Below are 22,532 nucleotides of genomic sequence, written 5' to 3' on the forward strand. Positions count from 1 at the left end.
TCTGCACCCCTCAGGGACTGTGGGGGGCCGCGGCAGGTGCTGTCCTCAAAGCAATTATAAACAAGGCAAAGGACAGGCTGTGACTTCCCTTGGCAAACAGGAGAAAACAAACCGGAGCCCCACCCCACAGACCCACTGGTAGAACTCGGGGAGGGGGGGTTGGGGGAGGTGCTGGCAGACTCTCTGTGGGCAGGAACAGACTGTGAGACCCACACCAGAAGGAGGCTGGGCCTGGATCACTGTGCGGGGAGGAAGACAGGGCAGAGGCAGAGGGCTCGGCGCCTTGTGGACCTGTGGGTGAGGCCCCTGGGTGTCAGCTGGTGAAGCGCCTGCAGGGTAGAGAGGGTAGACAGAGCATTTTTTGTGTGTCTGCATTTCTGGGCACACGATGGGGGCTCAATCCCATTCTCTCATCCATTCCACAAAGATTTATTGAGCAGCCACTATATACGAGGCTCTCTTCTAGGTGCTAGGGGTACGGCATGGACCAAAACACACCAAATCCCTGTCCCCAGTCACCGGAGGACTGGCTGGCTCAGACGCCAATCTCGCCCCGACTCCCGGCCCCGCCTCGCCTCCCCTGCAGCAGGGCTGTGGGACCTGCTACCTCTTCTCACCTCCTACCAGGCTTCACCCCAACTCCCTCCAGTTTCCACAAACAACTCCACACCCCTCCCCCCAGGGGCCAGCCCCCAGGCTCTCCCAACCAACCGCTCTCTCAAGGCCCAGGACCTCCTAGAAGATGACAGAGACTCCACTACCTCCAGCAGGGGCCCTCCCCCTCCCCTCCCTGCATCTCTGGTCTGGGAGAGGAAAGGAAAAGGGAACAGCTTATTTCTGTGTGTGTCTTTATCATTTTTATTGTTAACAACAACTACGATTCAAGCTGGAATCAAATACTTGCCCTCCATAGGGTGGGAAAGTGAAATAACAGGAAGTATTTTAAGAGCCTCCCTTCAACAAAGTGAGGGTCCTCTCTGAACACCTCCCCAATTACTGCGATAATGCTACTTTAGCTCCAAGCACCTTCACAGCAGCTTCAGACCCTGACGCATGTTTTGAGGCCCCTCAGCTAGTGCCATCCTTGTTTGTCCGCCTCATCCTGCCTTCATCAACCAGTGCACAGTTTTAAGCACTTGTCCCAGAGAGTGGGACCAAGAGCTGCAAGGCCGAACAGTGGACAGTTTCATAGGAGGTGGGGACAGGTGGAGAAATGGGAAGGACTGACTGTAAAGGGGACACCAGATTTTCTCAGAAGTAGTCCATGCCCCTGGGGACCTGCCTTCAAAAGGGGACAGGCCTACCAGGCCCAAAGTCAGAGACACAGAACCCAGGAGAAGGGCGGCTCTCACCTGGGTAGGTGCAAAGCGGCAGGACCCAAAGGCGGTGGTTTTCCAGGTGTGCTCTGTGGACCAGCAGCATTAGCATCACTAGAGGACTTGTCAGAAATTCAAATTCTAGACCACATGGAATTTGCAGAAACACCGGGAGGGGCCCAGCATCTGTGTTTAAACAATTCCTCCAGGGAGTTCTCATGCATGCCCAAATTTGAGAACCACTGCCCTAGAGAAAGGGCATCGGAATCATCCCAGAAAAAAAAAATGAAATAAAGATGCCTAGGCCCCTCCCCAAGAGATTCAGATGCAGTGGTGTTTTCTAAGAGCTCCGCAGGTGATCATAATATCCAGCCAGGCTGCAGTACGATGGAACATTGCCCCGGTCTCTCTGAAAGGTGTGCCCTGATGGAGGGAAAGATTTGCTTGTAGGGAAGGAGCAAGGAAGGGCTAACAGGAGGGAATATGAGCCATGGGTTTTTGGATGGAGAGTCTAGTGGAATTCCTGGATTAATCCCTACAGCACCACATCTTACTCTGGGACCACCGCTGTATGCATAAGAGCCAACCAGGTGGCCTGTATGGCCAGCAAGCAGGTGCTGGATCTTATGGGGCCAGGTGGCTATCCCCATAAGAAAGCTGGACAAAAGATGGGTGGCCAGACCTCATTTCTCCTCCTTAAGCCCACACTTAAGAGCCAGGAAGGAAAGCTGGTGATGACCCTGCCTGTTGCCTCTGCTCCTCTTGGCTCTCACCCACCACTTTGCCACTTCACAGCAAAGCATTTCCTGTGGGCATGATAAGTCCCAGATCCTACCCTATCACTGCGATTTTATCTCTGCCCTCAGTGACATCACAGCCAAGGGGATCCGTATCTCTGGTGCAGTGTGGAGGAGGGACAGATGATAGGAGAGCAAGGGACAGCCACAGCTAGGAGGGCGTGGTCAGTGGCCAGGCCAGATGCTACCCAGGGAAACCCAAGGGGCAGGGTAGGGGTAGTAGAGATGCTGCAGGCATTGCCAAGCCCCCTGCACCGTCTTGTTCAATGAGGAGAGCAGGCTGGTGTGGGGGGACAGAGAGTGGTGGGAAGCCCCATGTAAAGCATTACATCAGAGAACGTTAGACACATGGGGAGGCCTGTTTGCAACCCACAGGTCTTTATTCCTTCCCTAGAGCTCTCCATGCCTCTATTTCCTCACTTAAGAATGAGAAATAGATAACTCACTGAGTCATAAGAGTTCATTAGGCGCTATTCTAAGTACTACATGTGCATCAATATCGGCATACTCAGCCCTCACACAGCACTAGTAGGTGGGTGCTGCAAGAACCCTCACTTTTTAGGTGTGGAAACTGAGGCACAGTGGGGTTAAGCAGCTTGCCGGGTTAAGCAGCTTGCCGAGGCTCACACAGTGTTAAGTGGCAGAGCTGTGCAAGCCACATAGCCTGGCCCCAGAGCCCATGCTCTCAACAACCCCCTGACCAGGTGACACTGGTCCAGTACTCAATATATAGTGGCTATGGCTGTCCCAAGAGAAAGTTCCTGGTTGCTTCATCAGGACCAGTCTTTAACTAAAGCTCAATTCTGTGGACTGCAGCATCTCCCAAACACCCCTTACAACCCACCCCCACCGCCCCTTCCTTTCTCTTCCTTTTTCTTCCTCCCCGGTGCCTTTGGCAAAGATTTGTAGAAGGTTCACTTTGGAGGGAATCCCACAGATGATCCAGATTCACAGATATGGAAACTGAGGCTGAACAGAGCAGAGACCTGCCCAGCCACACAGCCAGTGAGAGGCAGAGTGGGGTCTCTCGACTCCTGGTCCAGTGCTCTTATGACTTTCACTGCCGTCCCATTCTCACCCAGTGATCCCCACAGCCTCTTCTGCACATCTGATTAAACAAGGGCCTGCTGAGGGCTGCACTGTACGTTAATGGACGTGGAGTACATGGCACAAAGCCAGGCACCTAGGAGGCCATCAGTAAGGATGCCTCCTCCCTTCCTGGGTGTCTGGGGCTTCCAAAGAAGCCTAGGAAGTCTTGCCTGAACCAGTCTCCTTCCCTGGCCAGTCAAGATAGGTTCCAGCCGGAGGTCCTTTGGTCACCCATGCTTAGAGCAGGAAACCCTGGATAGAGAAAAGAAGGTCCCCAAACCACCACACCCCCGCCTTTTAAGAGAGAACTCCTGGGAAACCCCTTGAAGAAGTGGTCTTCTCTAGGGACTGAGAACACAGACTTTGGAGTCAATTGGACCTAGGTTAAAATTCCAATCCTGTCACTTCCAGGCTGTGTGATTTTAAGTGACTTGCTTAACCTCTCTGAGTAAGTAAGTGTAATGCAAACAGTAATTCCCACCTCACTCTAAACACACAATAAATGTTGGCAATTATTGTATAATCAACCTTATTATAATATTGTTCCAGTATAGCATAAAGGAAGAGATGAATATTCTATTAATATAATCTTGTTTTATTGTTACATTCTCATAGACACACATTCACAGTTCATCTCTACCCACATTCCTAGACACTTTAACCACACACACAAACTCACAACCATTACACAAACCCCACACCAACCCAGAAAGCAACATCATGTACTCACCATGTACCAGGCACTGCTGCACCCTTAGTCCTCACAACAGCCTGTGAGGTGGGTGTGTTTTCATCTCCCTCCTCTCAGATGGGGATCCACACCGTAAATGCATAGATGTTCACTGCGTCCTGGGATGTGAACATCTCTGGCAGCTCTGGGAACCCTGAACTCCTGCCCTCCGATCACAGGAGGCCAACCCAATTTCCATGGTCATCTCCAGGGCAGCCCCAAGCCGGGCCCCAAGTGCTGACTGCCCTCCATCCCCAGGACAAAGGCCCAACCTGGTTTTCATGACAGCTGTGGTTGGGGAAACCCCTGTTGCCTGCAGAAACCGAGTTGACTTTGAAAAGGAAGAGACAGAACCCAGGGGGTGGCTGGGCCACTCCCTGTGGGGGCAGGTGCTAAGTAACTATCAACTCTGGCTAATGATGTAATTACAGCCATAAACAGAGCCCCAGGAGGGCTCAGGACCAAGAGCTAGACCCTCAAAGGGCAGCCAGGCTTGAGGGGTGGGAGTCCCCTTCCACCTACTTCTCAGCTTTCCAGAAACAGGCTGAGGAGGCCTGTGACAGCGCACGTGGGACCCTGGAAGGGCTCCTGCCTGCCCTGGCCCACTCCCTGCCCACCTCTGACTGTGAGTCACCAGGCCATTAGCCCACAAAAGCCCAGTTGGCTCTCCCCAGATTCAGTGCCTACCTAGGGTGTCCCCTGCCCTATCCCCTGAACTCCTTCCAGGGCACCCGTAACCAAGATACCTGGGTCCCCATTTGGCTCCGCCTCCCAGAGCTGAGTTGAGGACAAAATAACCCTGCAGCTGTAACAGGCCTTGTAAATGGTAAGCACCATTGGCTTCCCTCGGGGAGAAGCAGAGCATGGAGTCACCCAAACAGCCCTGCCCTTCATTTACACCCTCTGGCTCCCAGCTCTCCGGGCCCCGTGGCCAGGAGGCAGACGGAAAGAAGGGAGCCAGGCGAGTTGCTCATCGTCCTGGGGCTGGGGACACCGGCATGGTGAAAGCATACCGTCAGGTTAGCAGGCAGGGGCCTCAAGGCAGCTGACCCTTCCCCTTCCTCTGTCTCTGCCTCTGCCTCTCCTGGCCGGCCAGGAACTATGGCTGGCTGTCCCTCCCCGGACAGTGCGCTCCCTGAGGGGAGGGCCTGAGGACTGTCTCCCAGTCGTGGCACCAAGAACTGCGTTCTAACCGAGCGCATCCGCATCTGTCCACCCAGGAGGAAACCAGAGACCAGCCTCCCACCTCATCCCCAGCTGCCCAACAGTGCCAGGTCTGGGCCAATGGAATCTCGGCCAGGGCGGGTGCAGGGGCCTGAGGCCACACCCCAGAGGTGTCACTGGGGGCCTGCATCTGTCTTGTCCCTTTCCCTGAGGGATGAAGCAGCCCCTCACTCGGGATGGGGGGAGGGGCAGGGGATGGGAGCTGGGCAGTAATTAACCTGCACTTCCCCAGCGAGCTCTAAGCCAAAAACTGCGCTCAAGTTGAGTGCAGAAGCTCCGCGCTGAACCGTCCCCAGAACAGACAGGCGAGAGAACGACGGCTGGAGCTGAGGGGGGTTCGGGGGAAGGCGCAGCGGCCAGGGGCTGGCGGGGAGCGGAGGGCGGGGGACTGGGCCCAGCAGGGTTCCCGCAGACAAGCCCCGCCCCGGGCTCCCTCCCTTCCTCCCCCGGGGCGCGGAGCTGGGGCGAGCCAGGCGGCTGCGGCGCGAACCTGCTCGCGCAGCCCGGAGCAGCTCGGGGCAGCCGTGCGTGAAGCCGGAACCCCGCGCGGGAAGGGGGCCGAGGGGCGGGGGCCGAGCTGGCATCTGCCCGTTCCCTTCCAGGAGGCGAGCGGACGCGCTGGGCCAGAGCTGGTCGGGACAGCCCGGGGGTGGGCGGCGCGGACTCAGGGGATCGGGGGGAAGGGGGCGTGTTTTCCGGGATTCGAGACCGAGACGGGGGGAGGGGGAAACTCGGGGGCGGGCAGGCGGCTGGGTACTCGGGGGGAGGCAGACAACGGGGCGCACGGAGGGAGCGCTCCGGGGTTGGTGTTCCCCAGGGTCATGGAATAACCCACGGGGAGAAGGAGACTGCCCAGGGACTCGCGGGGACGGGGCCAGGGGCGGCTTCTTCAAGAGACCGAGCTGGAGGAAGGGACGGGAAGGGAGGGAGAGATGGTACTTCCACCCGCCCCCCCCATCAGCCCAGCCCCCGGGGCGTGGCACCGCTCCGGCCCTCCCACTCCCCCGCTGGCCAGGCCAGACTCGGCCCCCGCACACCTCCCCTACATCCGACCCCCTCTCCGGCATCGCCGGCCCCAGCCGTGTCCGGTGGAGGGGGAGTGGGCGCGGGGCCCGCGCGTCCCTCAAACTTCTTGCGAGTTCACCATCACGCCTCCCGCCCCTTCGACTCCCAGCTCCGGGCCGGGAAGGCCCATGCCCGCCCGGCCCCTCCCGCCCGGTTACATAAGGTCGCGGAGAAGCCGCCCCCGGCCCGCGCCTGAAGGGAGGGGCCGAGGGGGCTCCCGGCTCGGCGGGCAGCGCCGCTCGGGCCACGCGCTGGGCGCCCGGGGGCGGACGGACTGTTGGTGGGTGGCGGCGCGCACGGTCCTGCTTCCCTCTCCTGCCGGCATCCCCCACCCGCCCACCTGTCTCGGGGACCCACGGGATAAGGGCCAGGGAGCCTGGGTCGGGGATCCCGGGCCCTCCTTGCGCCTCTCGCTCCCCAGTCCCGCTCACCTCGCTCTGAAGGTCAATCTGTCCGCCGCCCGCGCCCCGCGGCTCCGGCAACTTGTCCCAAGTTCGGGTGCCTAGCCCGCAAGCTGTGCCCGCCACCTGCTCCCGGGCTGCTCCGGCCCCGCGCCACCAGGGAGGCCCGCCCCGTCCGCCCTTCCCGCCGCCGTCGGCGCCGCGGCCGCTCCCTGCGTCCCGCCCGGGCCGCCGCCTCCGCTGTCACCGAGCCCCGCGCCCGGCGCCCGGGCTCCGGCTGTCACTCCACGCACACTTCCCTCCGTGCCCGGCAGAGGGCAGCACCCGCCCCGCCTCTCAGCCGCTCTGCCGCGGCGCCCACTGGGAAGCGTAGTTCTCGCTGCAGTCCCGCTAGGCACGCCGGGATTTGTAGTCCCGCTCAGCGGACTAAGGCTTACAGGGAAAGAGGCTCTTGACTCGGAACCTCTGATCCACTTCTACCTCTTTACAAGTTTTCTTTCTCCTCTCAGTAATGTCCCAAACCAGGGCTCACTACGATACATTCTGTAGCCTGTCCGACCCCCTAGAAGGAACCTGCAGCCAGCTGTCCTTCGGCAGTCTAAGAAAGAGAGGGTCCCAGATGGTGTGCTGTTGCCATAGAAACTCCACCTGTGGCTAATTCCAGCTTCTCTTCAGGATTAGGGTGGAGGACCTGGATCTTGCGCTTTTGTCCCTGCCCCTGATCATAAGGGGCAAGGCCAGGGTGAGCCTGGCGAAGGACAGGGTAAAATATGACTGTAGAAGGCAGCCTGCCCCCATTATGGGTTCTACATTCACGCCCCACTCACCAGCCAGAGCTTGCTGTCATGTTGCTGGACAGAAATTGTCTGATCTCCTTTCATGTCACCTTCCCTTGTTGGAAGTTCACAGGGTGCGGAGGCATCATTCTCTACTTTCTCCTCTTCCCCGCCCCTTTTTCCCTGTCTCCTCCCCCTGCCCCTCCCCTGCTTTTCTTCTCCTTCCCCTCCTCTTTTTCTTCCTCTCTCTCCTCCTTCCCCATATACCATGTTGCTCCTGGTTTCTGGATCTTTTGCTAAGAGGCTCCTGAGGAGGACAGGGATGAAGTCCAAAAGGACAAGATCCCTTGCTGAGTTGGTTCGAGCAAATAGGCTCGATTTCTCTGTGACTCAAGTAGCTCTCCCTCTTCTCCACAGCTGAGAGGCAACCCTTCTTCAAATACACATCCTGGGACATAGGGGTCTGGGTAAAAATACAATCAGCCTAACAGCCCTGGCCTTCTGAAGCCCCCCAAGAAATAGTTTCTGGCAGCATCGCCCTCCTTCCTAAAGGACCCCATGACTGTTATAAGTGCACACAGGCATCTAGAATTCCTCAGAAACTGCTAGTTCAAATTTGATCAACAGATGAGACAGCCACCTAGATCTAGGGTGTGTTAGACCACTAATCACACTGCTAGTAGACATACATGTGGGTCCCAGTGTCACTGGTGTAGTTCTGGTGGTAGTTTGGTAAATCAGGTCAGCAGAGCATTTTTTTTATTTATTTATTTTAATTTAATTTAATTTTTTTTTTTTTGAGATAGAGTTTCACTCTTGTTGCCCAGGCTGTCGTGCAATGGTGCAATCTCGGCTCACTGCAACCTCTGCCTCCTGGGTTCAAGTGATTCTCCTGCCTCAGCCTCTCAAGTAGCTGGGATTACAGGCGTGCGACACCATGCCTGGCTAATTTTGTATTTTTAGTAGAGACAGGGTTTCGCCATGTTGATCAGGCTGGTCTCGAACTCCTGACCTCAAGTGATCCACCCACCTCGGCCTCCCAAAGTGCTGGGATTATAGGTGTGAGCTACCACACCCAGCCAGCAGAGCATTTTAGGTTGTTAGAGTAGGGCCTCTTTGCCCATCACACAGGAACACTCTCCCCGTGCTCGCCACCCACCCACCCATGATGGCGCTACCACTGTCTTCCCTTTCCAGGGGAAAAGTATGAACTTTAAGCTCTGAGGGTTACAGAGCCCATCCCAAGCCATGCCTTAGGTCCCATTTCTCTTAGAATCACAGTGACCCACCAGGAAACCTCCTGGCCACTCAGGGTAAACTTCCTTCCAAAAACAACAGGATGACCAGCATAAAGAAGAACTCTTTATTATTAGAGAAAGTCCAGAGTCCAGAAAAAGAAGGCTGAATCCAGAGTGGAAAGACAGATAAAATACCCCGGGAGGGTGCAGGGTCAAGAGGAAGAGGGGAGCCCACGTGTCGAGGCAGCAAGTCTAGGCGGCAGTGGCAAAGCCCACTCTGTTGTTGCCCAAGTCGTAGACGGAATAGTAGGACCTGAGGAAGACATCCCCGAGGATCCACAGGGGCTGGCCGCTCTGGGAGGGCAGGTAGGTGGCCTCGACTCCCACGGTGCAGTAGCCATTGTTCTGCTCAACACAGAAAGGCAGCACTCATTCATTTGTTCACACATGAGCTGGGCCCTGCTCAGCTCTGAGCCCTGGGCTGGGAGCACAGGTGCAGAGCTGAGGGAGCCAGGGTCTCTGCCTTGAGGGCTCATAGGCCAACTGAGCCACCAGAGCAGAGCGGGTGGGAGGATTTCTGGAACAGGTACCCTCAGGCTGCGGTGGTCCTCAGCAGGGTCTCCTCTCCCCATGATGGGAAACTTCTCTTCCCACAGACCTCCCTCCTGCTCCCAATTTGGAGCAGATCAGCCTGGTGGTTAAACCTCGGAGCCAAACCAACTTGGATTCAAACATTAGCTGTGTCGCCTTGAGTCAGTTACTCAACCTCTCTGAACCTCCAAGTTTTCATTTGTAAAACAGAAATGAGTATCTCCCTCATTAAACACTGTGACAATTAAATGGGATCATGAAGCAAAGTGCTTTGCACAGTGGTCTGCCCTAGTAAGTGCTCAACAAAGAGCCCAGTGCTTCTCCCCACTAATTAATAATAATTGATCATAGATGACAATCTTCTATTTCATAGCCTTGTTCCAGAGAAGGGGGTTTAGAATCAATGAGTGGGGAAGATAAATGAGTACAAGCACAGAGTTGGAAATGGCACAAGGCAGGAGACTCAGCATTTCTGGCTCCCCAGCCCTTCCTCCCACCACCAATCATGGTGGCTCAGCCTGCAGGGACCAGGACTTACACTGAGGATGTAGGAGGAGGGTGGCAGAGGGAACTCCACACCGTTGATGATGAAGGTCAGGGTGGGCAGATTCTGAATGCTGTTACAGTTCACGAGAAACTGCAAGAGGAATAGGTCCCTGGTTAACTCATCCTCCCCCTGATAGCACCCGCCAGCCCCATCATCTCAGCCCCTGGATCCCAGGCCTGAGCTCCGGGCCCAAGCCCTAAGCCTGTTTTTGGACTAGAGAATGCAGCTCCAAGGGAAAGTCCTGTGTAGGTAATGCTGGCATTGTACCCATGGACTCATAGAATGAGTGTGATTTGGAGTGATCCCAGAGCCTCCTAACTCCTCTTGCCTCAATTTCCCAAATTAAAGATTGAACCTCTGCTCTTTCTCTGCAAGTGCCTATATATATATATATATATATACACATACATACACACATACACATACACAGGCATGAGCCATGATGCCCAGCCTGCAAGTGGCATTTTAAAACACGCAGATCTGGCCAGGCACGGTGGCTCATGCCTGTAATCCCAGTACTTTGGGAGGCCGAGGCAGGCAAGTTGCTTGAGTCCAGAAGTTCGAGACCAGCCTGAGTGACATGACGAAACCCCGCCTCCACCAAAAATACAAAAATTAGCTGGGCATGATGGCACACGCCTGTAGTCCCAGCTACTCAGGAGGCTGAGGTGGGAGGATTGCTTGAGCCCAGGAGGCGGAGTTTGCAGTGAGCCGAGATTGTGTCACTGCACTACAGCCTGAGTGACAGAGTGAGACTCTGTCTCAAAACAAGAATAACAACAACAACGACAAAAACTACACAGATGGCTGGGCGCGGTGGCTCACGCCTGTAATCCCAGCACTTTGGGAGGCCAAGGCAGGCAGATCGCTTGAGGTCAGGAGTTCGAGACCAGCCTGGCCAATATGGTGAAACCTCATCTCTACTAAAAATACAAAAAAATTAGCCAGGCGTGGTGACGTACACCTGTAGTCCCAGCTACTCAGGAAGCTGAAGCAGGAGAATTGCTTGAACCCAGGAAGTGGAGGTTGCAGTGAGCCAAGATCACGCCATCGCACTCCAGCCTGGGCGACAGAGAGAGACTCCGTCTCAAAAAAACAAAAACAGGAAAAAAGAAAAACACAGATCTGCATAATGAGTACCCCACTGGTCTCCCAAAATTAAAATTAGTGGTAGTGGGCTTGGGTTAATTAGACAAACCCTTGACTGGACTCAAGACAGACAAGCGCAGGGGAGCATGGCCCTGTGGAGGTGAGGGAGGTGCGGATAAAGGGTCAGCCCTCGTTGCTCACATACTCAGCCCCACATTCCAGTCATTTTGCTTTTATCCCGAAGTCCAGCAAGCTGAGTGACTGCAGCCCAGAAGAAATTCCTGCCTAATAGTAACCTCCCTCTCCCCTTCAGCACAAGCAACTGGCCCCGCCTGAACAAGCCTCCAGGCCCCCATCCTGCCCCCAGCCCCAATCATCCCAGGTCCCCCTGCTTCCAGTGCCTTGGGCAGATAGAGGCATGGAGGTCAAGAGTTAGGCTGGTTTTTTTTTTTTGAGACAGGGTCTTGCTTTGTCACCCAGGCTGGAGTGCAGTGGTGAGATCATGGCTCACTGCAGCCTCCACCTCCTGGGCTGGAACAATCCTCTCACCTCAGCCTACCAAGTAGCTGGAATTACAGGCGCATGCCATCGCACCCAGCTAATTTTTGTATTTCTTGTAGAGACAGAGTCTCGCCATGTTGCCCAGGCTTGTCTCGAACTCCTGGGCTCAAAAGATCTGCCTGCCTTGGCCTCCCAAAGTGTTGGGATTACAGGCATGAGCCACGGCGCCCAGCTGGCTATTGTGTTCCCAGGAGAAATCATGAATGCCTCTGGACTAGCCTCCTGGGGAAGGGAGACACCCTCACCAGTCACACCTGTCCATACTCATCCTCCTGGGCCCCTGTGGCCTGCAGAAGAGCACTCATATACTGCTGGGGCACAGTGAGCAGAGAGGTGCCTGTGTCCACGATGGCCTGGCAACCCTCAGAACACCAGCCGGAGGCCTGGCCGCCGATGAGGAACCTGTATTGGGAGCAGACAGACAGCCTCAGGACTCCCCCAGTTCAGGGCAGCTGGGGCGGGCTTTCCCCACCACTATGGGACAAACAGCTACAGCTACTTTCTTGAGGAAAGTGAGGACCCTGCAAAGATCAGTCTGGCTATTCCCCTGCATCGTGCCATGGGACCTATTCCTTAAAAGTGTCAAGGAAGTTTCTAAAAACACTGAAAACCAGGGCCACTGATTCATTGTAAGGGACTTCGAGCAAATTAGTTGCTAACACACCTTCATTTCTAATCTGTGAGCCCATGATGGGGGTGGACTGCAGGGTCCCTGATGTTCGGGAGTCCAGGTCCTGCCCCTCCCTATGTTGTCCACACCCACTCTCTTCTTTCGGCTGAGCTGGGCTATGTCACTCCTGCAGAGGGCAGTTGCAGCTTTGTAGGAGTAAAAGCCTCAGCGGTCCTCTGCCCCATCCCAGAGCAGTGCCAGACTGTGTGTGTGTGACATGGCCTGGAAGCCCACTCCAAGGAAGTGCCACATCCCCGAGGCCCCACCACAGACTCACTCTTCAATGCCAATCTGCCAGTAGAGTTCCTGGGTGACAGGCGCCCAGTAGATCTGCCCCGTGTACAGGCTGCTATCCACACCCCCAAAGACAACCGCTCCCCCGCTGGAGCCCTCCTGGCTGCAGGAGAGAAAGTGGAGGGGAAGTCAGGGAGTGCCATGGAAAAGGACTTCCCTCCTGAGAAGTCACCTCCACAGGGAAATAGAGCTCCTTCCCTGCTCCAGATAGGGGCTCCCTGAGGACAGGACTGAGTCTCCCCTCAGACTGGGGCTCCCTGAGGACAGGGCTGTGTCTCCCCTCAGACTGGGGCTCCCTGAGGATGGGGTTGTATCCCTTAGATTGGGGCTCCCTGGGGACAGGGATGTGTCCCTTAGACTGGGGCTCCCTGAGGATGAGTCTGTGTCTCCCTCAGACTGGGGCTCCCTGAGGATGGGGTTGTATCCCTTAGATTGGGGCTCCCTGGGGACAGGGATGTGTCCCTTAGACTGGGGCTTTCTGGCCAGGCCTTGGAATTCCTAGTGCCTCAGGCTCCCGAATGATGCTGACCTCTGGGGGGGCCCCTAGTGGTTGGGACCCCCAGCCCACACTCTGCTCTCCTCTCCCCTCTGCTTCCTGCTTCTGGTAGACATGTCACCAGGAGCCCCACCCAGGCCCAGCTTGTTACTTTTCTGCTGAGATTGGAGACAGGTAGGGTCTTGGTGAAGGGGGGTAAGGATATTCCATGTTTGTTCCAGAGGCTTCTCTGGTAGCTGGAGTGTGGAGCTGGGTGGAGCTGCTCTGTTTACAGGCAGAGGAATCATAAACAGAGGTGGAGAGGAAGTTAGCGACATTAGTAACAGGGTGAGGCCCTTGAACTTCAGATTCCCCAGATTAGTCCAATGAAGCTAACTGTCTCTAGAAAGTGGCTGGCTAAGGCTGGGCGCAGTGGCTCACGCCTGTAATCCCAACACTGCGGGAGGCTGAGGCGGGTAGACCACCTGAGGTCAGGAGTTTGAGATCAGCCTGGCCAACATGGTGAAACCCTGTCTCTACTAAAAATACAAAAATTAGCTGAACGCGATGGCGCATGCCTGTAATCCCAGCTACTTGGGAGGCTGAGGCTGGAGAATAGCTTGAATCCAGGAGGCAGAAGTTGCAGTGAGCCACTGCACTCCAGACCAGGTGACAGAGCGAGACCCCATCTCAAAAAAAACAAAACAAAATGAAACAAAAGCAAGTTGCTGGCTAATTCTGAAGAAGAAAAAAGAAAAGCAGGCCCCAGGCCGCTCACCCCCACCCACTGCCTGTCTCACTAAATGCCTGCACATGCTTGTGTTGACTGGCAAGGATGACAACCTGCTAGGGGTCAGCAGTGGATCTAGACCAGAAGACTCCAGGACCAGGCTAGAACAATAGATAAAAGGAGATGAAGCAATACATTACTATGCAAAAGAGGGATACAGGTAGAAAACATTCGGTCAGAAGGAAGTGAGCGAACTGCCCCACCCGCTTCTCCACCAGGAGGCCTGACCAAGGGGTGCTGAGAATCAGAGCAGCAAAACTCAGGGCAAAGTTCACCTGCTGCGGAAGAGGTTCCATCCTGGCCATGGAATGCAAAGACAAGTCGGAGGGGACTGGGGACAGGTGCAGGGGTGGGGTGTGGTCGGGTGGCTGGGAGAGGATTCTAGAGGAAGCCCAGGAGGGAAGGCCCTGGAGCAAGACTGACTGGAGCCAGATGCCCTCTGGGATGTCTCCAAACCCCAGAGCATTGAGCATTGAGCCTCAGTTGTCCAGGGCGGCCTGGGGAGCACCCCGGGAGGTGGGGACTGGCCAGCTGGTTGCTCACTTGCTGAGGTAGAAGCTGAAGACCGGGCTGGTGAGGGCGCCCTCCTGCACCATGCCCTGCATAGCTGTGGTGGCCTCATCCACGGACAGAGCAGGGTAGGCCAGGCCCATGATGCCATCAAACCGCGCATAGATGAAGTTGGTACCAGGCTCATTCTCACTCAAGCCGAACTCCTGGTTGGGGACTTGGATGCTCTGGACCTAATGGGGACACAAACGAGGGGAGGTGACCAGTCTGACTCCACTCACCTCCTCCAGGTTCCCCTAGAGACTCCTCAAGCCTCTGTTCATCCCTTCCTCCCCTCTGCCCCCTTCTTTTTTGTTTGTTTTGGTTTTCTTGTTTGTTTGTTTGAGACAGAGTCTCGCCCTGTCGCCAGGCTGAAGTGCAGTGGTGCAATCTCAGCTCACAGCAACCTCTGCCTCCCTGGTTCTAGAGATTCTCCTGCCTCAGCCTCCTGAGTAGCTGGGACTACAGGCGCCCGCCACCACGCCCAGCTAATTTTTTTGTACTTTTAGTAGAGACAGGCTTTCACCATGTTGGCCAGGATGGTCTCGATCTCTTGACCTCGTCATCTGCCTGCCTCCGCCTTCCAAAGTGCTGGGATTACAGGCGTGAGCCACCACACCCAGCCACCTCTGCCTCTCTTCGACAGGTGTTGCAGGAGCCATCTCTCCTGAGTGGCCTTCCTTGACTGCCACAACTCACCTCCTCACCCATCTCCTTCTTCTCTGAGCTCCCCAGGCCTTATGCTTCTTAAGGAAAAGGACCTCTTGTTCAGTATGGTGCCCCAGTGCCTGGCACATGGTGGCCACCAGTGAGTGTTGGGGGAGTGACTGAATGGACCTGTCTTGTCCTGCCTTCCTGTCCTGCACACCAGAACACTAGCATTCCACCGTGTTTCAGGGGACTCCATCTAACTGTCCCCTCCAGCTTACAGCTCACAGCCCCAGCCTCCACTCCCCATGCCCACTCACAGTCAGGGTGTCATAGCCAAAGAAGCCGGTGAGGCTGCCACTGCCGTACTGCAGGGAGAAGGTCTGCCCGTTGGTGGAGTAGGTGGAGGACTTGCTGGGGTTGAAGCGGGAGTGACTGGCTGCAGGGGAGTCAGGGCATGGGGAGTCAGGCCGGCCGGGGCGGGACTGCTCAGCTCTCAGGCCTGCGGGGTTCCCACCTCAGCCTCTCGCTCAGGCTGCGCTCACATCCTGGGACCTCAGCACCCCTGGTTGCCAAGTCAAGGGGTGGCACTGGAAGACCCATGGGAGCCGGCCAGCCTTGTCCCCAAAGCCCCTTCTGACTTACAGAATCTTGGGATGCCTCAGGACTGTGGCCTCCCTGTGGATAGGGTTGCAGAGAACCCGGCTCTGAGTCCGTGGTCCGCAGCAAAGCACCTGGCTCACAGCAGTGCTGAGTAATTACTCACCAGATGAAGAAGTGAATGGGCCTGCACCACATCCCAGCATTCCCCCCAGCCCTCCAGGGCATCCCCAAGTGACCCCCACCTTCACTCATCAAGAAGCCAGTCATAGCATAGGGTGGGGACATCAAGAGACCCCTTGGGCCAAAGGTGTCAGGACCCAAACGCCAAGGCTTCAGCAGGGACCAAGGCAACCTTAAGAAAGCAAACACTGCCTGTCTCCCAAAACCACTATAGTGTGGAGCCCACATCCTATATTGTTCTGTTGTGACTCTTGGAGACACTCAGTGAGAACTTGGTAAATACTGGGGTGGAACAGAATAGAATGGAGTAGAATGGAGTGGGATGGAATGGACTGGAAATTAGTCAGGTGGAATGGAATGGCACTGCCCAGAGTAAACAGAATGGGGAGAGTGGAATAAAAGGGAGTGGGGGGTTAGGGGCTGGCATAAGCAAAGGGATACATATTGGCAGAGAAGGCAAAGGGGCCATCCAGCTGCAGAACCAGCTTCTTTCCTCTGGCTTGGGCATGCTGTGTGGCCCTGCACATGTCCCTGGTCCTCCCCAGGACTGAGCTCCCCTCAGTCCTGAGCTCCCTCTGGAAGTTTGGCCCTCCCCAGAGGGTATCAGTGCCTTGCCCTGCCCACCACCCCTCTCTGCCCAGCCCAGCACTCACTGCAGGCCTGGCTCTGGCAGTAGACAGAGGGCACCCACAAGTTGGAGGAGCCGGTGTCAAAAAGGACCAGGAAGTTCTGGGGTGGAGTCCCGATGCTGACCTCACCAAAGTAGGCAGCCTGGGGGCCATGGAGCAGGCTGTTAGTTCCAGAGGGATCCAGGGGCCCCGCGCTTCTCCATGGGCAGAGGAGTGAAGGGACCTGCCCCTTCCCTCCAGCCCACACCAGAGAAAAGGCTACCCCCAGGAAGGGTCAGGACTCACATCCATGTAGGCCATGGGCTCGTAGGACACGCTGAGGTCACCGAAGTGGTACTTCCAAGCAGGATCATACTTGTGGGTCCTCAGGAACTCCCCCAGCAAGCCCTTCTCCTTCATGGTCTCACGGATAGACTTAAATTTCTTCAGGGGCACTCTACAGAAGGGTTGCATATGAGGCAAGGCCCTCCCTCCTTCCTCTCTTCCCAGTCCTCTCTTTCTCTCTCCTTCTCTTAACTGCATGCTTCACCCTCCCTGCCACTCTGTTCCCCCTTGTCTGTTTGTGTGTGTCTTTTTCTCTCTCTCAGCCTTTTTCTCTCTCTCTCTGTCTGTCTGTCTGTCTGTCTGTGTGTATGTGTGTGTGTGTGTTTCTTCCTCCCTTTGCCTCTTCCCCTCTTTCTTCCAAAGCTCTTCTCAGCACTTGCTCTAAGATTCAGAAAACCATTCATTTCACCATGCGTGCCCTCCTCACCCCATCTCTAGGGTCCTCCTATCTCCCTGGCCCTTTGCTGTCAAATATCCCATAGATTCCTCCCCAGGAAAGGAAGAGGGACTTCAGGCATTACCCTTTTCAGGGTATGTACTTTTTTTTTTTTTTTTTTTTGAGAAGCAGTTTCACTTTTGTCACCCAGGCTAGAGTGCAATGGCACAATCTCCGCTCGCTGCAACCTCTGCCTCCTGGGTTGAAAAGATTCTCCTGCCTCAGCCTCCCGAGTAGCTGGAATCATAGGCGCCTGTCACCACGCCTGGCTAATTTTTTGTATTTTTAGTAGAGACAGGGTTTCACTATGTTGGCCAGGCTGGTCTCGATCTCCTGACTTCATGACCCGCCTGCCTAGGCCTCCCAAAGTGCTGGCATTACAGGCGTGAGCCACCGCGCCTGGCCCAGGATATGTACCTTTTTTTTTTTTTTTTTTTGAGACAGAGTTTTGCTCTTGTTGCCCAGGCTGGAGTGCAATGGCTTGATCTCGGCTCACTGCAACCTCCACCTCCCAAGTTCAAGCGATTCTTCTGCCTCAGCCTCCTGAGTAGCTGGGATTACAGGCAAGGGCCACCATGCCCAGCTAATTTTGTATTTTTAGTAGAGATGGGGTTTCTCTATGTTGGTCAGGCTGGTCTCAAACTCCCGACCTCAAATGATCCGCCCGCCTCGGCCTCCCAAAGTGCTGGGATTACAGGCGTGAGCCACCGTGCCCAGCCCAGGAAATGTACATTTTTAACATTTTTAAGAGAAGATTTCAGGCCGGGCACGGTGGCTCACGCCTGTAATCCCAGCACTTTGGGAGGCTGAGGCGGGTGGATCACTTGAGGTCAGGAGTTCGAGACCAGCCTGGCCAAGACGGTGAAACCCCATCTCTACTAAAATTACAAAATTAGCCAGGCATGGTAGCGCACGCCTGTAATCCCAGCTACTCGGGAGGCTGAGGTGGGAGAATCGCTTGAACCTGGGAGGCAGAGGTTTCAGTGAGCCGAGATCACGCCATTGCACTCCAGCCTGGGCAACAAGAGTGAAGTTCTGTTTCAAAAAATCAAAACAAAACAAAGAAGATTTCAGAGATGGCAAAGTTCACCCCAGAGTTCCTTCCTACGGCGGCCCTCAGGCACCTGGCACCACCTGGATGTGACAGGGCATGGAGTAAGGGCAACAGCACTAGCTGGGACTCAGGACACAGAGTCCTAGTTCTGTCCCAGCTGCTAATTGCATGGTCTAGGCCCCATCGCTGCTCCTCTCAGGACACCAGGACCACGGGAAGTTGGCCTGGGTGGTCTGGAGCACAGATCAGCTCTGGAGTTGGAACTTACAAATCACGGTTTCTGTCCCTTCCTATGGGCTCAGTCACCCCCTCGGCACTCTCCTTCCCAGACTTGCTTGCTGCCATTGCCTGGGAGTCTGTAGGGGTCCACTCTGGCCTTGCTCTAGGCTCCAGAATTCTGCTTAACCCCCATTCCCTGGGAACTCTGCATTCTCCAGAAATTCTCTGCTAAACCCCTTCACCCTGAGCTATGAGGAGTAATTAACCACCTCTACCAAATATGCATATTGATAGAAGTTTCTGAGACGAGCCAGCTCTTGGCCTCAGGAAGTACTCTTGGATAGAGAAATAACAGGCAAGATGGCAGGCTGGGCACCTTCCTGATGGCCTGTGAGCCATGCCATCTACTCCAGAGTTTTCTCCTGACCCCTCAGGTATAGAGATTTATATTTACTGGTGTTTCTGCTTAGATGATTTTGGCATCTGCCAGTAAATTTTCAGCCTTAAAGCAATTTTTAGAGAGGATTCTGGATAAGATATCCCTTATCCAGAAAGAATTGCTCCCTTCTGTGAGAAGAATCCACACCTGCCATTCAGGGGCTGCTTGGGCAGTAGTCACCCTTACCATCTCTGTTTCAGGTCCATCTTTCCTCATCAGATGGGGGAAGGGATTGTGCTTTTCCCTTTGATGGGAAGTTTCCTGAAAGCAGGGGCTGTGTCTCCTTCCACCCATGTGTCCTGTCCAACATCAGCAAAGGGAGACTTCCCTTCCCCTAGCAGAAGTCCCGGAGTAGAGACAGGCAGGGTGTCCCCTGGCCCAGTTGCCCTTTGCAGGGCTTTAGGCTCCTACCCAGGATCCCTGCACCAGCAGCCAGGTCCCAGACTCACTTGACCACTGCTGCCTCCAAGAGCTGGAGGCAGACCAAGACCACCACCATCCACTTCATGATGCTGGTCCCCAACTGGCCACAGAGGAAGAGCCACTCTGGGTTCTGCAGTCGAAGTGGAGTGAAGACCTGGGCACTCTTTCCTTTTATATGCCCAGGATTAGGCTAGTCACTGCCTCCCCTCCCTGCCCTGGGCAGCCATGACCTCATCCCAGGGTGTACCCTGTGCTTCGTGTATCAATTGTTTCTGTGTATTTTTCCTTCTTGAGGGTGGCCGCAATAGACTTTCATCTTATTGACTTTTTAGTTCAAGCATCGGAGGCCAGGAGGTGCAAGCGATAAGAGAGAAAGTTGCCTTAAGATGGAGTGGCGAAGATTACATCTTGTTCCCGAACCAGAGGCATAATGTGTGCATTTGGGGACAAGGGCCAGAAAAAGGTAGAGGCAGAGTGCTGGGATAGATAGGATCTATAGCCAGGGTTTTGCAACCTCAGTGCTGTTGACATTTTGGAACAAATAGTTCTTTGTTGTGGTTCCCATCCTGTGTACTGTAGAATGTTTAGCAGCATCCCTGGCCTCTACCAGGTATGCTGCCAGGAGCAGTCCACCCATTGTGCCAACCAAATATATCTCCAGGCACTGCTAAGTGTCTTCTGGATGAGCAAAATCATTGAGAACTTCTTGTCTCTAGGTTATGTACTTGGAGCTTTGACTCAAGTCCTAACTTCTAGCACCCTCAAACCCTCAGGGGAGGAGATAGGGGTGTCAGAGGGTCAGGAGGGCAGTAGCTAGGATGCTGGTTATGATGATGGTGGTGGTGAGGGTGGTGCTGATGGCAGTGTTGGGAGTTCTGGTGCTGGTGGTGGGGCTGGGATGACAATGGCTGAAGTCACAGCTATTTGAGCAGCTTCAGAGGCTTTCAAGGTCAAACAGGACATTTGGAGAAATGCTTGTCATAATTCAGCAAATGCTCAGGACACGCTCATAGAGTAAGCCGCACCAGCTTCTGGTTGTGCCTCTTGTACCAGCCTAGGTCAGAGGCCTGAAGCAGAGGCATATGAGGAGGGACAGGCCTGCACCCTGCTGCTGTTCCTCGTTCTCTCTTCTGCCCCGCTGCGTCCCTGCCTCTATCTTCAGTTCTCCTAAAGTGCCTATGTCTCCCATGACCCACTCCCAAGCCCTTGTGCAGCCCCCAAGTCTGATTTATTAGTTCCTCTATCCCTCATCTTTGGCCCCCCCTCCTCCCACGTCCTCCAGCTCCCACTCCACTTCCTGGCTACCAGCTTCCCATTGCCTGAGGTGACCTAGAGCTGGCCCAGTGCCTGCTCACCTGCCCCAGGACAGCTCTCCATTTTGGAGTGAGTGGGAAAAAAATCCCCATGCCAATAGCCTCTCTGCAACCTCGTACCCCACACCCAGGGCTCCAGGCAAATTTGCCAGGTCCTCAGGCCCCAGGCAGAAGACCAGGACCAGATCTGCTAAACACTGATCTCATCCGGCTGGTGGGGGATTTTCCACTCTAGCCACCGCCACCCACTGCCCAGCCAGAGCCCTGGAGCTTCCCCAAGCCTTATAATGGGGGAGGGGAGGGAGGACCAGAAGTCAGCTGGGCCTGGCACAGAGAGGGAGGTCCCTATCTGATGGCATCTCAAGCCAACTCAGCTCCCATTCCTCCCTGCAGTCCCCAGAGGTACATTGGACTATGAGGTGAAAGACAAGATAGGGAGTGCCTTCCCTGGGTTGAGGGGAGTCCCCATATTTGGAAAGCAGGTAAATAAAAGTTATAGGATCATTGGAATCTTTTTTTTTTGAGACGGAGTCTTGCTCTGTCACCAGGCTGGAGTGCAGTGACGTGATCTTGGCTCAATGCAACCTCCACCTCCTGGGTTCAAGCAACTCTCCTGCCACAGCCTCGCAAGTAGCTGGGTCTACAGGTGCAAGCCACACGCCCAGCTAATTTTCATATATATATATATATATATATATATATATATATATATCTTTTTGTTTTTTTTTTTGAGACAGGGTTTTGCTCTGTCACCCAGGCTGGAGTGCAGTGGCACCATCTTGGCTCACTGCAAGCTCCACCTCCCGCGTTCACAGCATTCTCCTGCCTCAGCCTCCTGAGTAGCTGGGACCACAGGCGCCCGCCACCACACCCAGCTAATTTTTTGTATTTTTAGTAGAGACGGGGTTTCACCTTGTTAGCCAGGATGGTCTCGATCTCCTGACCTGGTGATCCGCCCGCCTCAGCCTCCCAAAGTGCTGGGATTACAGGCGTGAGCCACCGCACTCGGCCCCAATTTTCTTATATTTTTAGTAGAGACAGGGTTTCACCATATTGGCCAGGATGGTCTCAATCTCTTGACCTTGTTATCTGCCAGCCTCAGCCTCCCAAAGTGTTGGGATTACAGGCATGAGCCGCGTGCCTGGCTTAGGTCATTGGAATCTTGCCAAATCCTTTAATATAGCAGAATTCATGGGATCCCCTAAGTCATGTGAGGCCTCCAGATTCCCCAACAAAAGCTTCAGGGACCCTTTTCTTATCTGGTAGGACTCCAGGAGTCTGGCTGCTGCCAAGCTAACCTTCCCCAAACACCCAAGTCACAACAAATCTCTTCCGAGAGTCCCTGATCGACCGCATCAAGCTAGGGCATCCCTGCTTGGCTGCCAGACCCTGGGGCCTACAACCCCTGCCTACTCAATTGATCTTCTGACAGCTCGGTCAGATCCCAAGTCCTCTTCTGCCTGTGGTCTGCCTTGACTGCTGCCCCCCATATCTGAAAAAACCCACTTTTCTCCCTGCTACATCATCAAATTCTGCTCTCCCTCAAAGCCTCTCCTCCAAGAGCCAGAGGCCTGCAGTGCCAGAGGACATCTTAGAAGTCAGCCAGGGCCACCTCCTGTGAGTACAGAAGCCCCAGGATGCCTGACCCGCTGGCTTTCACCCAAATTCTACCCCTAAATGCTGCACACCCAGCTGGTGTCCTTCCCTTGGTACTAGATCTCACACTGTCTGGGATTGGTCTCCATTTGTTTCCCAGGGCCATGTTGTTTTCTTCTCCGTAGACTAGAAGCTCCCAGAGAGCAGAGCCCACGGTGTTTTTTTTTTTTTTTTTTTTTTTGAGACGGAGTCTTGCTCTCTCACCCAGGCTGGAGTGCAGTGGCACGATCTGCGCTCACTGCAACTTCCGCCTCCCAGCTTCAAACAATTCTCATGCCTCAGCCTCCCCAGTAGCTGGGACTACAAGTGCGCACAACCACGCCCAGCAAATTTTTGTATTTTTAGTAGAGATGGGGTTTCGCCATGTTGGCAAGGCTGGTCTTGAACTCCTGACCTCAAGTGATCT

The 22,532-nt window shown here is 55.0% G+C and overlaps 2 protein-coding genes across 5 annotated transcripts in view; both read right to left on the reverse strand.

Annotated features, from left to right (window-relative positions):
• Positions 1-7,563, reverse strand: part of TFEB (transcription factor EB) — a 52,348-nt gene extending 44,785 nt beyond the window's left edge. Inside the window, exons 1-2 of one of the 4 annotated variants that reach the window (XM_030796203.1) lie at positions 6,653-6,797; positions 3,933-4,094 (exon numbers count right to left, since the gene is read on the reverse strand). Coding sequence is in view for 1 of the 4 variants with exons in the window: in XM_003266287.3 (XP_003266335.1) it covers positions 7,450-7,469 (20 nt within the window). In the remaining 3 variants the exon portion in view is untranslated. Of the gene's footprint in view, positions 1-1,352; positions 1,740-3,932; positions 4,359-6,652; positions 6,912-7,449 lie in introns of those variants that run through there. The other 3 variants (XM_030796204.1, XM_003266287.3, XM_030796202.1) reach the window with 3 other exon arrangements.
• Positions 7,564-8,747: 1,184 nt separating this feature from the next.
• On the reverse strand, positions 8,748-19,299 carry PGC (progastricsin). Its single transcript, XM_030796720.1, has 9 exons — positions 19,184-19,299; positions 16,548-16,698; positions 16,287-16,404; positions 15,171-15,289; positions 14,197-14,396; positions 12,372-12,491; positions 11,679-11,826; positions 9,766-9,864; positions 8,748-9,041 (listed from the first exon to the last, which is right to left on the reverse strand). Exons 1-9 carry the CDS (start codon positions 19,240-19,242, stop codon positions 8,889-8,891), a joined length of 1,167 nt encoding a protein of 388 aa, XP_030652580.1. The 5' UTR covers positions 19,243-19,299; the 3' UTR covers positions 8,748-8,888.
• Positions 19,300-22,532: the final 3,233 nt, after the last annotated feature.

The sequence above is a fragment of the Nomascus leucogenys genome, chromosome 17 (genome assembly GCF_006542625.1).
Source record: "Nomascus leucogenys isolate Asia chromosome 17, Asia_NLE_v1, whole genome shotgun sequence".
NCBI lineage: Eukaryota > Metazoa > Chordata > Mammalia > Primates > Hylobatidae > Nomascus > Nomascus leucogenys.

Bases quoted from the DNA above. Each gene is read 5' to 3' on its own strand.
- PGC (XM_030796720.1), bottom strand. From the start codon at position 19,242: ATGAAGTGGATGGTGGTGGTCTTGGTCTGCCTCCAGCTCTTGGAGGCA. The intron at 16,699-19,183 runs GTGAGTCTGGGA...ACCCTTCTGTAG, and splicing joins TTGGAGGCAGCAGTGGTCAA to AGTGCCCCTGAAGAAATTTA. The intron at 11,827-12,371 runs GTGAGTCTGTGG...CTCCCAATACAG, and splicing joins TGGCAGATTGGCATTGAAGA to GTTCCTCATCGGCGGCCAGG.